Source organism: Centroberyx gerrardi, chromosome 12, assembly GCF_048128805.1.
Source record: "Centroberyx gerrardi isolate f3 chromosome 12, fCenGer3.hap1.cur.20231027, whole genome shotgun sequence".
In the NCBI taxonomy this organism is placed as follows: domain Eukaryota; kingdom Metazoa; phylum Chordata; class Actinopteri; order Beryciformes; family Berycidae; genus Centroberyx; species Centroberyx gerrardi.
In genome coordinates, this window is record NC_136008.1 from 15,574,653 (window position 1) to 15,594,147 (window position 19,495).

Consider the following 19,495-nt stretch of genomic DNA (forward strand, 5'->3'; position numbering starts at 1 on the left):
TTATTATTATTATTATTATTTAGTATGTACTCTAGCTTATCATATAACTGTAAAATGTCCACATGTGCTACTACACTTCTAAAGATCATGAGCATATGATGGAAATTTGGCTTAATAAAGTGCTATACCTTGTTTGTTATTTATGTAATTAAAGAACAAAATATGAGTGGAAAGGTAGCAAGAAGTTCAAAGTTTTTTTTCCTATTTTCCTAGTTCTACTTTTGTTATCTCAAATAGATTCTTTCAGTTCTTTTGATGTTGCTTTTTTTTTTATACTTGACCAGTTTGATAAAAGACGGTATGTGAAAACATGTTACCTTTTTAAAAATTGCATTTGATGTCATTCGACATTGAATATTTTCACAATGCAAGGGCATCACTTATTTTACCTTGCATTTTATAATGCATGATTTAAAATAATGCAGTTGTTAATGTGAAATAAAAGGAATTTTACCTTCAACCTTTTTAATTGTGTTCTCTGTAAAGTTTTGCTCACAGAGCTTGGTAATGAAACACCTCCATACATTTGTTTTAGCACCGTTTTTTTTTTTTTCTTTTTCCAAATTATGAGCTCAGAGCAGCCTGTGACTTGAATTAATTTGTCTTATGATGAACGTATTAGTTGCCAGGGTACAACCAATGTCACTGGAAAGTCACAGTTGTGGGTGGGGGTTGCAAAGCTGAGAAGAACAGGTGGGAAAATAAAGCATGTACCCTAAACAGTGTGACAACTGCAAAAGAGACTAGGCTGTTCTAGTATTTTGAGCAGGTGTGTTGTGTGTCACAGGGACAAGATGGGAGACGGTGTGTTATTAGTCCCACTAAAATATATACCATGGCTATTATCAAACAGTCATGTATATGGTCTGTGTGTCTTTTACAGACTGTATAGCTCATAAAATCAGCCACTATAAGCTAGATATTGTTGCTATCCTGTGTTTCTGTTATTTATTTCAAAAGTCAGAAAACCTCTTAGCAAGACTCAGACAAATCAAGACAGGCGTCACAGTAGAAATTGAGCCACTGCCTAATAATGGATAATATTTTTCACAGAGCACACGCCAACAACAACAAATTGATTTATGTTGTGCACTTGAAGTGCTGCTGGACCGCTTGATGTTTATTTCTTTTTACATTATGAAACATCATAGACGTTCACGTGTAACATGAGCCTGGTCTGCTGTGACTCCAAAATAGTAAGTAGGTGAACTCCGTCTTCCCACATTTCACAACCGGAGCTGAAGCAACAGCAGTTTGCTACATGTTGACCAACAGAAAGGGCAAGTCGACAACCTCTAAATAAGATAATAAACTAATTAAATAAACATTTCTGCAACACTTGTGTCAATTCAAATTCTGGTGATTTAACACTTTAAAATGCTACTTAATGTTCTTGAATGTGATTCAGCAGTTAAACATCTTCCCTGTGGCTCAGCAGACAAACAGCTGAAATTTGCCCCTAACACTCTTCTATGGGACCATTTACAGTTCAGATAGAAAGCCACTCCATTCCCTTTTGCCCACCTGTTCAGAATCATTCACTATTCCCAGCCACATGCCCTAAAACTCACTCAGTGTTTCAATACAGCTGTTTATACACTTGTGTTGTGACCTGGGGAGAAATGGAGCAGACGGGCAGCTGCAGTATTTTGTGTCCAGACACAGGGACACCTCTCCTCATAGACTGCTCCCTCCAGTGAAATAAATGCTGTCTTGTGACACTACCTAACTTGCTGCTGATCAGTGTCCCTGCAGCTCACCAAGGCTGAAGCCTCCTGACACCTACTGGTTTATGTGGGTCACACCTTTCTGACAAGTATTATCTGGTGTATCATCCCTGGTGTATTTGCTTATGTGGTTTATGAATAGCACTCGACTTTGCATTATAGTTTGTGAATTTCACTTATAATACTGTAGGCTTTCTAAAATATCAAATTGTTCATCAGTCACTCAGGGGAAGTGCGTTTCGCCACATGGGGGCGTTGCCACACTGCCTGTGGTGAAACGGACTGAAACGGAAAGCGGACACACAAGTCCAATAATATAAACTTTTTCACTTTGAGGGGATTGCAACTGAGACTGCGTATCTTTCGCAGCGGACAATGTGAGTAGTCTTTTATTGAAGACTTTATCACTTTGTTACTATATTAGCTGCCTTTCAAAAATGTCTTCTTGCGCTCATAAGTTTGAAGGCTATTGTGTTGTTTTGTAATGTTTGGTCACCAAAGTGCGCAAGAGGTTGTGTCTTACGAATTTAATGTAAGCTAATAGCCTAAATACTTTCGGTTATTTCTGTTCCCCTAAATCAAATAGCCTATTGATATGAAAATGGAGGGAGGGAGTTTATTGCTAAATTGTTTGTTGCTGTCTGTGAGCTTCCAGTAACTTCAGTGGTCTAAACTTAGCAACTCTATGATGTCGGTAGCCCCATTCAAGTGCTTTTGATTAGTAACAGAATGGACCCTGTCAAAACGAGTAGTTTTTTAAGTGGCTGTTTACTTTAGAAGTCAAACGACACAGAGCAGAATGAAGGGGAGAACATACGGACCAGGCATTGTAACGTTGACCGTTTTAATTCATTTGTCAGTGAAAAGTTGCTGTACAGCCCATCACCTTTACCGTCAATCGGTTACACGCCTGCCATGCTGTCTCATGTAAACGCCACATCTCAGTGAACCCTGGTATCATCAAAATTCGCATCATTAGGCTCGTTCATGTGCGTTCAGGTGCAAATGCCGATATTTCCCACAGCACTGGAAGGCAGCACTATCGTCTGATGCCGCCTCGTGACGTTGCGGTGTGTCGCTGTGGCCTTTGCTCTGCCTCTCTCACTAGATAAGGCGTGCTATCTAAATGCTGCAGTTTCAGTTGGAGTCATCATGAGACTTCATATGACTTCTCTTTTCTATTTCACACTGTTTTTTAGAGCTCGCACAGTAAATCAACACTGGCTGGTCTCTTGACTTGATCCAGAGATGTCTCAGGACAGGACTGACTACACCCCTGTGGAAGGGGGACCCCCTCCCACCTCAGCCCCTGGGCAGCCAGGGCTTCCTGGATTTGGGATGCCCATGCCTGGCCCAAACCTGTTTGGGGGCCCTGCTGCCGGCGGTCTCCCTTTGCCTCCACAAGGTGCTGTTGGACAGCCGATGTTTTCTCAGGGTAACCCAGGAGCTTTTGGACAGGCACAAGGCAACAACCCTTACTCTCCAATGTATTCATCAGGCCCCTATAACCAGGGCTTTAATGAAAACCTAAACGGTGAGTCTTGCTAGTAGTATGGCATTGTATAAACTTGAAGGTGGAATTATTAATAAAGGTAATGGGATTTTATGAATCTGATGTTGTTTCTGACTGGTTGTACTGTAGATCCTGAGAACAATGCTGGTTACCATTATGAGGATCCTCCCGCCTTTTATGAGAATCATGACTTTGGTTCTGGATTAGATGACAAGAGCATAAGACGGGCCTTTGTTCGAAAGGTAAGGAGACAGTGGTTGAAGAAAGGGTAAAAATTTCACAACTTAAATTTACTAAAACTGCATAGACATTCATTGTTGGAAATATCATCTGTGTCTGCTGCCTAATAATCCATTATCACTTCCAGGTCTTCTTGGTGTTAACGGCTCAGCTGATGGTAACGTTCTCCTTTGTGGCTATTTTCACCTTTGTGGAAGAAGTGAAGACATTTGTAAGCAACAACCTGTGGACCTACTATGTGTCCTATGCCGTTTTCTTCGTGGCCCTGATCGTGCTCAGCTGCTGTGGAAACTTCCGCCGAAGACATCCTTGGAACCTGATTGCATTAGTAAGACTGCTTGGACCTTGTTTTTCTAAATAGAAAACAGAGAGGGGAGGAATCAGTTCAGATAGCACCAGGGCCACTGAACCTTGAGCCTTGCAGTGTCAGGACTGAATCAGTCTTCTGATCTGGACTGTTGCATTACCATTGTATAGGCCGTCTGATTAACGTATTGCTGTTGTCATGTGAAAACCTTGCTGCTTTCACATGACTGTTGAAGGATTACCTAGTTTTCTATGAGATGAGGAACTTCAACCGTCCTTGGGCTTATGAAACCCTTTCAGACCGCATTGGATAAACTCAGCTATGCGTGGTGGTTAAGCTAAAAACAAGGCTGCTTTTCTTAGCTCTTGAAAAGCTGAGAGCTCTAGGGTTTTTGTTTTTTTAGGGGGTTTTCACCTGACAGCAACAATATGAAACTTCCCAACACTTTACATATCATCATTGTTTTTGGAAATGTAACTTAAAGTCACACTGAAATGAAAAATGACTTTTTCACCATACTACCGTACCTATCGTACTTTTATACCAAAAAAAAGACTGAATTTCTTATTTTATTATTATTTTTTTATATCAAAATCTCATTTCTTTTACTTCCTGGAAAAAGGAAAATCTTTAGTGGGAACTTCATTGAGCACCAGGAGGCAACATAAAAATTCGAATCAATAAAACCATCACAGATTTTTGAACAATCTCACCCATTTGCCCTTCACATCACATAAACTGATATCGCATTGGTTTACACTTTTGAATGATAACTCCCCTCATTATGTCCTGCCCCAATATCCTGTTTCAACAGGAAATACATCACATTAAGGAAGCAAGATGCTCTCAAAATGCGGCTTTATTGTGACTTTAAGTACAGTATTATTTGCTACTACTTGTTCACTCCATTAAATACTTGAAGCTGTATGGCAGTCTTGATGTGTTTTGTGTGCCTTGTTTTTTCCAGGCCATCCTGACGCTCAGCATGTCCTACATGGTGGGAATGATCGCCAGCTTCTATGACACTGATGCAGTGATCATGGCTGTGGGCATCACAGCTGTTGTGTGCTTCACAGTAGTCATCTTCTCTCTGCAGGTCTGTACCTCTTGTCTGTCTTGGGCTTTGATCATGTTCTGATGCGGTGGTAAGATTAACCTTAATGCCAGGCTTTAATGTGACCTGTGACCTCCTCCCCGCAGAGCAAGTATGACTTCACCTCCTGTCAGGGCGTGCTTTTCGTCTGTCTCATCGTCCTGGTCCTCTTTGGCATCCTCTGCATCTTCATCCAGGACAGGATCCTGCACATCGTCTACGCCTCACTGGGGGCATTGCTCTTCACCTGCGTAAGTCTGTGGCCACGCATATTTCTTCCAACTGCATTTATATATGATGATGATGATGATGATGATGATGATAGTGATGATTGTGGTTATTAGTATTGGCATTGTCCCAGTTAAAATATTTTTTTGGGGGGAAACTATGGATCGGGTGTGATATCTCAGGTGATATATGAAACATCACTGCTTTGAGTTTGATTAAACTTGGAGGGCAGATGCATCTTCTCACAGTGTTTAAAAAAATATGCTGATTGGCGTAATGGGGGCACTGTAATTGCCCCCATTAGGCCAATCAGCATATATTATATATTATAATACAGTCAATATTTTAACTCAAATGCGGTATCCCAGACACCATTGGTCCAATTTTGACAAAACTCGGAGAGATGATGCATTTTGACAGTGTTCTCGTTTGAAAATTACACTAAATGGCCTGATGGGGGTGCTATAATGAAAGGGCAAAGGGCATCTCTAAATTTGACAAGCTATAACTGCTACATCATTGGTTTGATTTTGACTAAACTTAGAGGGATGATGCATCTTGGCACTGTGTTCTGGCATTTAAAAAATATATGCTAATATGATGGGGGTGCTGTAATTAAAGAGCAAAATGTATAACTTTGAAAAGTTTTTATATATAGGTTTTGACACATTCTGAATGTCTGTTGCAGTTCTTGGCGGTGGACACACAGCTGCTGCTAGGCAACAAGGAACTGGCTCTGAGTCCAGAAGAGTACGTCTTTGCTGCACTTAACCTGTACACAGATATCATCAACATCTTTCTATATATTCTTGCTATTTTTGGAAAATCACGGGGGTAACAGACAAGGTGCAGCAGGAAAGAGCAACTGATATAAATTCTTGGTGTTGATCAGAAGAGGAACGCTCCATGGGCTTCAAACGTGTTCACTGGAGCTGCTCATTGGACATGTGGGGAGTCCGTATGTGAAGGAAAGAGAAGAGAAAATCCAAGGCACTCTCCTGAAGTTAAAAAGCCTTTATTGACCTTTGACGATTTCATGTTAAAACCTAAGAAAACACACCAACGTGTTACGGCCCCACCAGGCCTTCTTCAGGATGCAGAGAACAATGAAAATGTACAATATAAATTCTTGTTTTGATTTCATGTATAGAAGTGAGCTCAGTAGTCTCATTTAATTTCGTCTTGCACAATGTTTGACTTGTAGTGGGCATTAATTACATTATTTATGTTTGTTTTGGGATTTCAAGCTTTTTGTTTCGCCTAATGTATATTTTTTTATGCTAAAATAAAGAGAATTATGTATGTGTATTATGCTTTTGCAGTGTATTCAAATTTTATGTCTGTGACTACTAGTATAAAACCTCTATTTTAGTTAAGAAAAGATATCTTAGGGATCATTTGTTAACCTGTGTACCCTATAAAAAATGTTTCTCTGGATTCAATGACTGTTTGGAGAGTAAGAATCATGGCACATTATGACAACATAGAAGACTGTTCTATTTTTATTTGATTAGTCAGTTCTGTGAGTCTGCATGTTTATCCTCAGTGTCTTTCACACACCGCTGGGTGTTTATGGCTCAACTGTGGGAACTTGGAGTTGGGGGAGCATCAATGGACCTGGAGCAGGCTCATGTAACACTGCTGTCAGAGAATGACACACTCCGGCAGGAAAATGATCACTTGAAACTGATGCTTGGTCTAGTGAAGGAAAACATCGACCTGAGAGCCAAAGTGCAGAGCTCCAACAGCGAGTTTCTGAAGGAATCAACAGGTATTGTAAACATTTGTTGTCTTCTACCACTAGATGGCAGCTAGGGTGCGTTTTGTAAGTCCAGTTTTTGAAGATCCTGAGAAGGAGAGAAGGAGAGAATGTGGTTGAATGTCACAAGTGTAAAAACACAAATGTTTGCCTTCTTGATGAGGGTTAGACCTATCTATGTTGGACTAAACAGTCTTGGTTAAAACACTGAAATTAAGTAAGGTATTGTCCTTATATTTGAGAGTAAAGAAATATTTCTGTGCATATTTGTTCATTTTGTAACCTATGTGACCCATTAAGGCAATGACTAATTATAATCATATAGTAAATTTACTGTAAGTATGTACTAAATGTATACTGTAATCCCATAGTAAATTACATTACCAGCCACCTTGTCATATATCTGTTTTTAACATGTCTTAATTGTGTATTGCAAAGTAATAACTTTCACATTGCCATGGTTTTAAAACATCCACTTTGCTTCTCATTAATGCAAAATGACTGGGATAATATTATTTTACATTCTTGTTATCTGCTTGTCTATCCTCAGGAAGAAAAACAGCGGTTCAATGGCAAGACACCCTGGATGAGAGCCAATTCAAAAATGACTTGCAGCAAACCAAATTCAAACATGCACACAAAACCTCATCCGCTGTCGACTTAAAGTCTTTCATCCAAAGCTCAATGCACACAGACACAGGAGCGAAACCAGAGTTTGAAAGCAGACAGTCGTACATCTCTCATAAGGTCAAAGGTGAGTGATGCCTGAACAATAATGCTGTTGAATGAATGGAGGAATTAATAAATGAAAGGTAATATCAGGATGAAATTTAAAGGATTGAATGAAAACTGATGACAACTAACTTTGTCTTTATTTCAATACAGATCCAGAGAGGTTGCTAGGAGAGATTGCCTTCCAGTTGGATAGAAGAATTCTGTCCCATGTATTCCAGAGCCAGAACAGGCTCTATGGTTTCACTGTGCTCAATATACCAGACAAGATCATACAGGTGAGCATCCCCCTCACTCAGTGTGTAAAGTACAGTGTAGTTTCAGTGCGTAATGTAGCTTATTTATTGATTTAGTGTAAAGATCTAACCCAACCACAGTATTCTAAGCCATATGAAATGTAATGGGAAATTCACTATTATCAGATTTGTTCACTCTGTGGTCCCGTTTTCCCGTTGTTTTTAAAATTGATTTCTTTCACCCTCATTTTTCCACTTGAACACATTCACACCTGATGTGGTGTGACTTCAAGAAGACAGTTAGGAAAATACCAGATTCAGACTGTAGTGATTTAGAATGGAGAGTCAAGTAGATATTAAATGCATTAGATGAAAAGTTTCAACATAACTTGTCCCATATCAGGTCTCTCAGAAAGTCGTTTCCAAAATGACAGTTAACATTCCACCTAAATGACTCAGCAGAAAGTCACAAGCCTCTCCCCCTCTTCCTCTTCCTCTTCCTCTTCCTCTCACACAGGTAAGCACACACCCCTTGACTGGGAAGGTGGATGAAGGGTATCGGCTTCAGCTCTCTCAGAGGTTTGCTGGCCTTATGGAGGGGTTGAACCAGTTTGGGTACAGCGCAACACTTCACCCTCCCTTCACTGAATTTGTCATCAACACCTACGGGATCATGAAGCAGAGGCCTGATTCACACACAGTTCAGGAAATGGACTACAATAATCCAGACTTTTTGAGGCAGGTGACAATCAGCTCTGCACCGGGAAAACTTGTGAAGGACCTGCTGCTTCTACTCAGCTGCCTGTCCTACATGGCCGAGAAGGATGGAAAGCCTCTCTTCCTCTGGTAGACGAGACTATTTCCACCGAAATCGGATCTGGCATGTTTACTCTACTAAAAAAATGGAAGTAAACTCTGAAATGTTCAATGTTGTTTGGCTATGATTTTGTGCACACAGAGAAACCTGCCATCTTACAGTCTTACAGAAGCTCATAAGCTCATAAACTCATACTATTCCTTCATGACACGTACGACAAGTATGCATGCTGAAAAAGAACAAATATGAGATACATATTCTTTCCTCTATACAAACATTTGTTTTTCAGAGTCAACATTATTTAACCAATAGGCCCTATTCACATCGTCATGGTAACAGTTAAACCACTGCATACAACTTCCTGTGGCAAGTTTCTTTTTGCGAGTTATTGACAAAGCAATCCAACAAAAACAACAAAATTGTAATGGTTACTAGCACTAGATACATAATGTAACAAATTAAACATTTTGGGCAGGTTGTGGAGCGATTTAGTGAAGGTCATAGCTGGCAACAGGAAGTTGTAACGCACCGGTTTCAGAAGCATTGAGAAACAGGACGTGGAAAGCTTCTATAGAGACTACATTATAATGCAGCATAAGCCAGGGATTCTCAAAGTTTGTGCATAGATTTTCCAAACGATAAACCTTGTCTAATAATATCAATCAATCAATGGACAAATCTATATAGGGACATAAAACATGATTTACAACATTCTTCCCATTGCCCCTCCTCTCTAAAGCTGTGACAGGTTCATATTTGTTGAAATTGTAGCACACTATTTTTTCCCCCGAGAATGTTTAGAAAGTTTTCTAAATGACTACAGTTAGGAAGATTATTTATCAAAACTGTTATTATTTTATTACTAAGAAGTTGATCTTACTCCATAGTAGTACTACAGTATCACTACTATCTTGGTCTTGCCTCAGGTAAGATCACGTGCCCAGCACCATGGCAACGCCATTGGGGCGTGGCTTAATGCAAGTATGAGGTAGCTGGAAACAGGGTAGGGTAACTACTTTACCTAGCTGGCTAACAAGCTCTGTAAGTGAAAAACAACCGATACTCTCGGGAAATTTGCCATTTTAAAGATCAGTGTATTAGTATAGCTAGTTAGATCTATGGAGTTAATGAGATGGAGGACTGTCCCAGTTTTCGCTGTAAGGTAAGATCGTCTGGTTTACCATGTTAGCCGGGTGTTGTAGTTTTAGCTAGCAACGTTAAAGCCAATGGACAGATAATTCCGTGATTGCCTTCTAAATGTATTTTGTGGTTTTATGGGAGTATATAAAGCGTTTAAAAAGTTGTATAATTCAATAATGCAGGTGCTGTGCCAATGCAGCAATGCTATGCGAATATTTATACCAACATTATTTTGGATTTGAAAGTGAAACTCTCGGAAACTCGGAACTGAACAGTCTTACCGTCACATGGGCGAAGAGAGGTACGTTCATGAAGCTCACCTCATGTTGACCGTAGGCTGAGGTGCATCATCAGACTGATGCAGAGAGCCCGTATCCCTGCTTTTTATGCTGTTTTATACAAAGGCATAGAGCATGAACAAGTATACCGAGTATACAGACAATTAGCCAGGGGGGCAACAGACATACATGACTATCAGCATTATCAGAGGACATAATGCTCGATAAGCACAGTTCGAACTCCCTCACGAATACTGTACAGAGCTGATTTCCATGACAGTATTTATATTTGTGAATATGATTGTATCCCTACTCTTGCTGAAATTTGTTCCTTGCCGTGGCTATCGGAAATGTAGCTAGCTAAACAAATTCCGGGTGTTGAACAGCTTGTTTTGAATGGATAGCCATGTCAGAGCCCACTCTCTGTAAGTGGGAGCCCCTGATACAATACAATACACACAGTCAGACTGTAGTGTTACTATAAGTGCACACAAAGGTGTGGTTTTCAGGCAGGCTTTCTCATTGTGTCTCCTATCTGCAGCGATTAGCAAAACTGTGCAGATGGTGACAGCTGGATTATAGGCGGTTTGGGTGAGACCCCATTGGATCGTCTCCTCTTGGCCTCTTTTCCAACAGTGATCATGATGCATTGCATAAGCGAGCAGTAAGCCAATGTAATCTCCCCTCAACATTTGACTGTGTTACACACACGCCATTACAGCTGTCACTTGCTTCATGTTTTCCTCAAGCTGAGTTTTGGGCTTGAAATCACTGTGAGACTGAGAGCCAATGCAAAACAATCACTAAGGGGATGAATCCAGGGAGAGCCCACCTTGTAATTGTTTATGTGGATTGAAAAAATACTACTCACACCATAACTTCTTGATTTCTTTCTCTTGTCTTAGATTCCAGTGGCGCCCGAGTGGAAGAGACTTTTCACATGAATGAAGCTAAAACGGCAAGTCCAGATGCTGGTCGTCCTCATTGGTGCTTAGAGAAGGCGAGGAGGCATGGCCCTGCGGGTGTCCCCATTCCCTAATGGATTTGCTGCAGGCATCCATGCTGTGGGTTGGGTGTTCATTTTGCCTTGTTTCTGGTTCCTGGACCGCCTCATTGCTGTGTGCATGTCCACCACCCTGGAGAAAACCCGGCGAGCGGAGCAGGAATGCTACCTCCACCCACTCAAGGTCTTCTTTGGCTCCATCATCTTCTTTGTTCTTTTTCTCGCTACAACCCCCCTGGCCTTCCTGGGGTTTCTGCTCTGGGCACCGCTTCAGGCCTGCCGCAGACCCTTCTCCTACCACCGAGTGACTCCGTCCGCACCGGAGAGGGAGATGAACCAGGGCTTTGAGCTGGTAGGAAAGGCCTCGTTTGGCTTTGCAACTGCAAACCTGTGTCTGTTGCCTGACAGCCTGGCTCGCTTCAACAACCTCGGGCACACCCAGCGCCGGGCGGCTGCCATTGGCCGACACATTGTGCAGGGAGTGAGCCGACCACATATCCGCATCTTTGTTGACTCTCCCAGCAGCTGTGGCACTCTCAGCCCCTCCAGCAGCCTTCTCCCCGCAGCCAACTACTCTGCATATGGGGCCACTGACAAGCAGGCCCAGCCTCGAGTGATTGAACATTCAGACAGGGACTCGGTTGAAGTACAGGTTCCAATCCCCAATTCCAGCAGCGGCGTGCTTTGTACGCACTGCGATGATACAGAAGAGCCCGCTGCTGAGTCACCTACTCCCCTCGTCAATACCAACCAGAACTCCAACCAGCAGGGCCGACCGGGTCAGCGGAGCGCTCCCCGGGCTTTGCTCTCCCAGGGTGTGGGCCAGGGGCACGACGTACCCTGGGAAGTGTCGTCGCTGTTTCCAGCCAATGTGGACATACTGTGCCTGGAGGAGGTGTTCGATAAGAGGGCAGCACAGAAGCTCACAGATGCCCTAAGACCCCTCTTTGGACATATACTTTATGACGTAGGAGTGTATGCCTGCCAGCCACCATGCAGCTGTTCCTCTTTCAAGTTCTTCAACAGTGGCCTGTTCCTAGCCAGCCGATTCCCAGTGCTGCAGGCCCAGTACCACTGCTTTCCCAACAGCCGCGGGGAAGACGCACTGGCTGCCAAGGGCCTGCTTTCTGCTAAGGTGCCTTGGGTATAATGTATTGTATTAGGCCATGTCAATTATTGTTATTATCCTTTTTATATTGCAGAATGCTTATTAATCAATCACTCATTTGTAATACTAACTGATGTAATGATTGTTTGTGATGTTCTCAGGTGCTAATTGGGCAGAATCAGAAACGGAAGAAAGTGGTTGGCTATTATAACTGCACACACCTTCATGCACCAGAGGGCAAGTCACATTTACTGTTTGGTCTGCTCAGATGAAGAGAAGAAATAATGAATAATTTATGAGTTATGCAGTTTATGCCTACATAATAAGTCTCACAGAGTAAAATTGGTCTCACAATTTTGATATGTTGCCATTTTCCCAGGAGGAACAATTAATAAGCTTATTCTGTGCTCTCATCAGGTGAAGGGGAAATTCGCTGCGAGCAGTTGAACATGGTAACAAAGTGGATTGACGAGTTTCAAGCTGCCAACAGACAGCCTGATGAAGATGTTGTTTTTGATGTGCTCTGTGGAGATTTCAACTTTGACAACTGCTCACCTGGTATGTGTGTGCCTCATACAAGGGCATTTATTTTTAACTATGTGAAACAACACGCATCTCTACCATAAGGTCTGTTATTTAGTATGTATACATTTTTTCCTGTTTGCCTAGATGACAGTCTGGAGCAGAAGCACAGTCTGTTTGAGGACTACAGAGACCCTTGCAGGGCGGGGCCAGGAAAAGAGAAGCCCTGGGTCATTGGTGCGTACCATGCCAAACCATTAAACTTCATGCTGCATACTCGCATAACAAACAAAGGTGTCATTAATTCATCATGGATTGCCATGGCTTGTGTCTACAGGAACTCTGCTGGAGCAGCCAACATTGTACGAAGATGATATAAAGACCCCAGAAAATCTACAAAGGTACACTCAGTTTACCTTTTCTAAGCCATCTAACCGCTACAGCACAGCACCACTAATGTAAATGGAGCTCCTTACTCACCATCTATTCACTAAAAATGAAGATCCATTCCATCTTCCCTGTTGTTGCGTAGAACTTTGGAGACAGAGGAGCTGAGAAAGCAGTATATCTCCCCTCCCGTGCCTGCAGCTGGCTGTCCCCTGGTTTACCCCGAGGCTGACCAGCCCTGGGTCGGGCGTCGGATCGACTACATCCTGTACCGCGAGAGCTCCGTTGCAAAACAATGCCGAACAGTATGTGTCCCCATGCGTCTTCCCTCTCTCCTCTCCCAATCCTCTCCTTCTTCTCAACTGCCACCTGTCTCCTTGAATGAAGTTAAAAGGTACTTTGTGATGCCACAGATAATTTCAAGTAATTCATGAATAATTTGCTTGATATAGCAGAACTGATTGCAATCAGTACACCTGGAAAAGGTCTGAAAACACAAGTTGTGCCCTGTGAAGAAGGTTCATGCATTATTAAAACCACAAACTCTCATTGTCTCCATCTAGGAAATTGAAGAGTTTACTTTCATAACCCAGCTGGCCGGCCTCACGGACCATATTCCTGTGGGTTTGAGACTGAATGTCATTATGGACTCTGACTGTGCTGAATCTGCTGATGAATGAGGACTCAAGTGAACAAGGCATCGCGTTAAGACAAAGGGAACAAAATGTACAAAAATGTACATTGCTCTACTCTATACTTGTACAACAATGTTTTATTGGCATACTTGAATTTTTACTGTAATGTAGTGACCTGTTAAATGGCCTCAGGTGGGATAAACCAACCTGCTGTGAGTGGCTGGGAACTGAATTGATATTGATCTACTGAGACAGACAAATTCAACCTGAGTGTTTACTACACGAGTTTTATACACAAAGGCCTGTTCAGGCCGGGGGAATGATATTCTGAAACAGTATATTTTTTATCACATTTCACTCTGAAATTTTGCCTCTGAAAATAAACGGAATGAGTGAATTTTAGACAATGTGTGCTGCTTTTAATGTCCCAGGAACAATAAGGTGCAAAGTTTCCCCATACATTATTGACACACACAGTACCAATATGATAAGTCATGACGATGTACCTGGAATCAGAGTGATGTGAATTCACAACCATGCTCACAAACCAATCAATATTTCATGTGAACTACATTTTCAAACACAGTTATTGCTCTGACCTGCAAACTCAAGCCATAAAGGAATACAAGTGCCTTTGTTTCAAGGTCATGATCCTCAACTGCTCGATAGGGGGTGTACATTTCATGTCAGGCAAGGACCTGGCAACCAGCGAAGAAGAAACCTAAACCAATCAAAATTCGAGGATCAGGACCATTTCCTGTTTTTAGCCCTTGGCTAACAGACTCGTGGAAGGCATTGACATACAAGCTAAAATCATGTGTATTCTGAATTGTTCTAAACAGCTAGTATCATCGGTATTTAAAAAGAATGTTATACAAGAATATGCGGGTATTTTTAGAAGCGCCTGTTTGATTCCCAAAGCTCGATATAACAGCGGGTTGTTGCATCGACGTTTTACAGCAAATCCGGCATCGTACCATCACTGGCATCACATCTCCGCTTGCCACTTTGACACAAAAAGATATTATTCAGAACTGTATAATGAAAGCAGCAATTCAAAGAGGATCAGTGGTGAGTTTGAAGAGGAAGCAGACGAGATGGAGAGTGACATCAGTCAAAGTGAGTCGCTGTTACTTTACTGGAGACCCGAGTTTTACAACCATCATTGTCACATATAATATTTCCATGATTGTCACCCAATGAGTCCCTGTACCATTTAAAAAATTCACGTGTGCTATTCCTGTGCCCCAGGACTGTTCAGTCAATACTTAAGAGCTTTGACCACTCTTTCCGAAAACTACAGACTGGAGAACTGACCCTTAAATGTGTCATGTCACTGGGATGTAAAATCTGACACTGCTCCATAGACAGTGAATGGGGCACTGACTTTGTTGACCCATAAGATTGTTGTGCGAGTTCTTGCACCCAAATGAGGTTTGAATTCTGGTTCATACCTGTTAGCAATGCTAGAATATGAATTTCATTTTGGTGTGACAACTCAGCTTAGCATCTTATGGCTCCACAAAATCAGAGCCCCATTCATTGTCTATGGAGCAGCTGCTGAGTTTACATCCAGTGACACATTCAGGGGTTTTCTCTCTGATTTCTAGCTTTAGGAAAGAGTGCTGCAACTGTACTAGGGCTGCAACTAACAATTATTTTCATAATCGATTAATCTAGATTTTTTTCTGATTAATCGATTATTTAGTCTATAAAATGTCAGAAATTATGACAAATGCACATCACAAGTCACTGGAGCCCAAAATGATCTCTTAAAATTGCTTACTTTGTCTGACCAGCTGCTAAAAAAAAACCAAAGTATTAATTTTACAATTATATGAAACAGAGAAAAGCATCAAGTCAGAATTTGTGAAGCTATAAGCAGCAAATGTTTGGTATTTTTACTTGATAAATGAGTAAAACAATGAAAATCAATGCATTTTCTGTCAATTGACTAATTGCTTCAGCACTAGACTGAACTGTACTGCGGCACAGGAATAACATGTGGGTTTTATTGCAGCAAAGGCATTTTACACCCTACCACACATACAGTAAAAAGCAGCTGTGTGTCAGATGTAGCATCCACATACTGCACAGCTACAACTGTACTTGAATAATGATATACACTTACTTTCTTAGGCAAGATGGCCTATTAAGTATTACTGCCTTTTTCTCTGCAGAATCCCCGGAGGATTTCACCATCGATGTACTGGTGTCTCTGCTCCGTCAGGAAAATGCAGTGGACATCTGTGTCATAAAAGTACCAGAGCAGGTCAAATACTCGGACTACTTCATTGTTGTCAGCGGCGTTTCACCGAGACACCTCCGAGCAATGGCACTCTATGCCATCAAAGTGGTAACCGATCATGAATTTTGATTTGTTAAATGGTGACATGTACAATCTATGCTGATTTTTTTTTTAGGGTTATGTTATATGGTTATGTTTTTTCCCCCAGTACAAATTTATGAAGAAAGATGGGGATCCACATGTCAAGATTGAAGGGAAGGATACAGAGGACTGGATGTGCATTGACTTCGGTATGTAAGGCCTGATCCTATCTTTAAGTGTCTGATTTAGACATTTGCTAATGCAGATTGTCTGATTTACTTTTCTCTCCCTCCTTCCTTGTCAGGGAGCATGGTTGTTCACTTCATGCTGCCAGAGACCAGAGAGGTGTACGAACTGGAGAAACTGTGGACTCTCCGCTCCTTTGATGAGCAGCTGAAGAGTATCCCTGCTGAAACGCTGCCAGAAGACTTTATATATGGTGTTGAAGTCACAAAGGACACATAATCTATGCACTGCACAGACTTGAGCACCTCTTTGCAACTGGATGCATCCTTTCCCTTAAGCTGTGATCTCTTTGGCCACAAGGTGGAAGGTGGGAGTGGAAACAGAAGATGTGAAAGATTTATTAGATTATTTTTATACTTGTCATGTTTGTTGCCATTGGCAAAAACTGACTGCATGTTCTGTGTTGGGTGGCATTATGAAAGTGTTTTTACTTCATAATCAATTCTGCAAATTAAATAATTAAATATCTACCTGAGAATTGCATTGGCTACCGGCAACATTCAGTCAATGTGACCAAATGTATCCTGAAAAGAGTCATTTCATCCAAGTATCTATGTACATTCTACATTCATCACAGATTGTTGATAAATAAATTCTCATTTAACAGTATTTAATTTCTTTTAAGTGGAACATGTTATCCACATTGTTGCCCACATTAAGGATGCCATCATATTTTGGGCACGTAATTTCTGTCAGTGTGTAGACCAAACAGCTGAACAAATAACAACATGGCTTACACCCTAAAACAAAGCCTCAAGTCCCCAGATGGAAGGGAGTTGTCATAAGAACATTTTGATCTAGGCTCCTTCAACAATAATGTGGACTGACGACGCTGTTGTGCATGTTCAAACATTCTGAACCAATTTTGTTGTACATTTACGGACAGCTATTGTAACCCTGCAAGGTGTTACAGCAGCAGACTGCTGATGAGATGAGTCAGAGCCTCAGGATTTGGCCCAATCCGCTGAACAGAGTTTGTTGTCTGCCCAGAGAAAATTTGAGCAAGATTCTCTCCGAAGGAATGATTATGAGAGCTTATCAAAGCAAATCCTTCCAGTTGATGCTTTTAACCACATCAAACAAGCCGAGTTGCTGCTGCTGTGATGCCAGGAAGCTTAAGTGGTTGGTCGGTAGTAAGTAAAATATCTGTCTAGTTTACAAGTCACTTTGGCAAATAACCACCGTTTGGAGCTCCTATGCTTTTCTAAAAATCTATTTTGTTGAAAAAACTGTCTGGTGGCTGGTGAGTTCTAGGATACACCAATCACTGAGGTTGGTACGCAACAATGTTAGTTTTCTGCCATGATATGACAAAAATAAATCCAAACATTTTTGTGCTACTTTCTCCTCGGTCATGACTACTTCGTTGTATTTTGTTCTCAGGGAAAGGTGCTGTGATGGCACAGTGTTAGTCCAAGCTTTTCAGAGGAATTTGGACATTGGCGAAGAATTCATAAAGATGAGGTTTGCAAAGGTCAACCTTCTGCAGAATAATTGGGTGAGCTCCATGTCTCTGCAAGTATTTCTTCTTGGGTCTAGCAGATGAGGATGGAGAGATGTCAGTTCCACTGTTCATGCCTAAATGTCCTGTTTTAACTGACCAGGCCGGTCAATCAAGTAGCTAAGCTGTCTTAGCGCAGAGAAACTTTGCTCTATTGTTGTGACTGCCTGTAATTCAGATAACCTGATGTTGATGGTTGAGGCTTCTTCATCATATAGAACCTGTCTGTGCTATGGAGCAGATAAGACTGTCTGCTGCATTCTCAAATTAAGCACACTTCAGCTCATGCAAACACAGCAGCATCACTGTTGATATACACTGATATAGTAGACCTATCATTTTTACTTTGGGCGGAGTTGTCTTGAGGTGTTTTTTAATGATTCAAGTACCTGAAAGTTACTTAGATATTAAACGGTTACACACACGCTGCACCCGCATAACCTCCACCACCAGCCCCCTGGAAAGTGACCCTCCCAATTTCTCTGACAACTCTCTAAGTTGCGCTGGATAAGAGCGTCAGCTAAATGGCTAAAATGTAAAAAGTAAGAGCTGAGAGACGCCAACACAGAACTTGAGATTGTACATGCAGAACGTCCATTTGCATGAAGCTCCATAGGACCTGGTGCACCAAGTGTCATTGTGTGATGTGGTTGCGTTTGATATTCTTACAGGGAATGAAAGAGAAGAGTCTGATTCACACTAGAAAAGCTGAATGTTCAAAGACACTGATGGACGAAGTTAAGAAATCTCAAATCTCAACAGCTTACAAAAGTAACACAGAGATTAACCTGCAGGTGAAGGTTCTGAATAAAGGAAGGACAGCAGCTGTCATTACACCTACAAATGCTGTTAAACATTCAGGCTATACATAAAGAAAAAATCTGCGGATTAGAACTTCATGTACCTGAAATTGTCAATTTTGTACAATACTTGTACCTAAATAGGTGAGGCAGTCTGTGAAATTGCACTATTTTAAATTGCACTATTTGACATGCCATTTACAGACAATGGTAGTAGAAATATGAGATTGCAAGACAGGATGCCAATTAATACGGGTTGGTTTCACTTGCGCCCTTCTGTGTCCCAAATTGAATAAAAGCAATTTCTTACTAGCAGAGATGCAAAATCACTGCAGAGGGAAAACTGGCACAAATGAAAGTCAAATGTTAGTACTGTGTTTGACTCAAAAGTAGCTACTATGACTAATGTTGTCATTAGCTGCACAGTCATTTTACTCAGTGTTGTGCAGCTATTAAGGGCTGTGGAGGTGTTAATTTACTCACCAATATTAAGGCTAGAGGAGGTTCTGAAGAAAAGGGAGATGAATAAGCTTTTGGACACAGCAGCAGCAGAGCAATTTTCCTGGCTTGCAAAGAAAGTTGATTAATTGCGGGAAATTAGGTACGCTGGGTGACACAAAATTGTTTGACTTCACTGCACTCCTTTGCATTTGAATTAATAACAGTAAATTTAGAGCACATAAACCAGTATAGCCATCCTGTAATCATGGTTATCAATCCTAATTCTCAGAGGAGGATGCAGGACAGTGTGTCTATGAGGAGTAAACACATCAACAGTATCAGAGGTGACACCTACAAGGCTCTCTGTGCTCTGCCCACCTGGTCCTCATTTGTTAGCAAGGCACCGTGCAGGGTGATGTGACAAAGTTATTTACTCAGTGTTTTAATCAAGCA

At 41.5% G+C, this 19,495-nt stretch overlaps 4 protein-coding genes across 6 annotated transcripts; all 4 read left to right on the forward strand.

Moving 5' to 3' along the window:
• The first annotated feature begins 1,987 nt into the window (after positions 1–1,987).
• On the forward strand, positions 1,988–6,388 carry grinab (glutamate receptor, ionotropic, N-methyl D-aspartate-associated protein 1b (glutamate binding)). Its single transcript, XM_071915858.2, has 7 exons — positions 1,988–2,104; positions 2,927–3,261; positions 3,370–3,482; positions 3,608–3,808; positions 4,755–4,883; positions 4,988–5,131; positions 5,797–6,388. Exons 2-7 carry the CDS (start codon positions 2,976–2,978, stop codon positions 5,944–5,946), a joined length of 1,023 nt encoding a protein of 340 aa, XP_071771959.1. The 5' UTR covers positions 1,988–2,104; positions 2,927–2,975; the 3' UTR covers positions 5,947–6,388.
• A 331-nt stretch (positions 6,389–6,719) lies between these two features.
• Positions 6,720–8,717, forward strand: LOC139924730 (speriolin-like protein). The gene is made up of 3 exons (XM_071915863.2): positions 6,720–6,879; positions 7,753–7,877; positions 8,353–8,717. Exons 1-3 carry the CDS (start codon positions 6,720–6,722, stop codon positions 8,683–8,685), a joined length of 618 nt encoding a protein of 205 aa, XP_071771964.1. The 3' UTR covers positions 8,686–8,717.
• Positions 8,718–9,648: 931 nt separating this feature from the next.
• On the forward strand, positions 9,649–14,132 carry smpd5 (sphingomyelin phosphodiesterase 5). Of its 3 annotated transcripts, none has more exons than XM_071915830.2 (8): positions 9,649–9,814; positions 10,976–12,208; positions 12,343–12,418; positions 12,599–12,739; positions 12,851–12,940; positions 13,041–13,104; positions 13,236–13,484; positions 13,654–14,132. In XM_071915830.2, the coding sequence occupies exons 2-8, from the start codon at positions 11,081–11,083 to the stop codon at positions 13,676–13,678; spliced, it is 1,773 nt and encodes a 590-aa protein (XP_071771931.1). In that variant the 5' UTR covers positions 9,649–9,814; positions 10,976–11,080; the 3' UTR covers positions 13,679–14,132. The 3 variants fall into 3 exon arrangements, with proteins under 3 accessions (XP_071771931.1, XP_071771928.1, XP_071771930.1); XM_071915827.2 differs by having other exon boundaries at positions 13,236–13,395; XM_071915829.2 differs by lacking the exon at positions 9,649–9,814 and adding an exon at positions 10,610–10,734 and having other exon boundaries at positions 13,236–13,395.
• A 364-nt stretch (positions 14,133–14,496) lies between these two features.
• malsu1 (mitochondrial assembly of ribosomal large subunit 1) lies at positions 14,497–17,606 on the forward strand. The gene is made up of 4 exons (XM_071915884.2): positions 14,497–14,844; positions 15,906–16,081; positions 16,182–16,263; positions 16,359–17,606. Exons 1-4 carry the CDS (start codon positions 14,541–14,543, stop codon positions 16,517–16,519), a joined length of 723 nt encoding a protein of 240 aa, XP_071771985.1. The 5' UTR covers positions 14,497–14,540; the 3' UTR covers positions 16,520–17,606.
• Positions 17,607–19,495: the final 1,889 nt, after the last annotated feature.

Excerpts from the sequence above, each read along its gene's own strand:
- malsu1 (XM_071915884.2), top strand. The coding sequence starts at position 14,541 with ATGTGTATTCTGAATTGTTCTAAACAGCTAGTATCATCGGTATTTAAA. Across the intron at positions 14,845-15,905 it reads GGAGAGTGACATCAGTCAAA|AATCCCCGGAGGATTTCACC; the intron begins GTGAGTCGCTGT and ends TTTTCTCTGCAG. Across the intron at positions 16,082-16,181 it reads CACTCTATGCCATCAAAGTG|TACAAATTTATGAAGAAAGA; the intron begins GTAACCGATCAT and ends TTTTTCCCCCAG.
- LOC139924730 (XM_071915863.2), top strand. The coding sequence starts at position 6,720 with ATGGACCTGGAGCAGGCTCATGTAACACTGCTGTCAGAGAATGACACA. Across the intron at positions 6,880-7,752 it reads GTTTCTGAAGGAATCAACAG|ATCCAGAGAGGTTGCTAGGA; the intron begins GTATTGTAAACA and ends ATTTCAATACAG. Across the intron at positions 7,878-8,352 it reads TACCAGACAAGATCATACAG|GTAAGCACACACCCCTTGAC; the intron begins GTGAGCATCCCC and ends CCTCTCACACAG.
- smpd5 (XM_071915827.2), top strand. The coding sequence starts at position 11,081 with ATGGCCCTGCGGGTGTCCCCATTCCCTAATGGATTTGCTGCAGGCATC. Across the intron at positions 12,740-12,850 it reads CTTTGACAACTGCTCACCTG|ATGACAGTCTGGAGCAGAAG; the intron begins GTATGTGTGTGC and ends CTGTTTGCCTAG. Across the intron at positions 13,396-13,653 it reads TTGCAAAACAATGCCGAACA|GAAATTGAAGAGTTTACTTT; the intron begins GTATGTGTCCCC and ends GTCTCCATCTAG.
- grinab (XM_071915858.2), top strand. The coding sequence starts at position 2,976 with ATGTCTCAGGACAGGACTGACTACACCCCTGTGGAAGGGGGACCCCCT. Across the intron at positions 3,483-3,607 it reads GACGGGCCTTTGTTCGAAAG|GTCTTCTTGGTGTTAACGGC; the intron begins GTAAGGAGACAG and ends TATCACTTCCAG. Across the intron at positions 4,884-4,987 it reads TAGTCATCTTCTCTCTGCAG|AGCAAGTATGACTTCACCTC; the intron begins GTCTGTACCTCT and ends TCCTCCCCGCAG.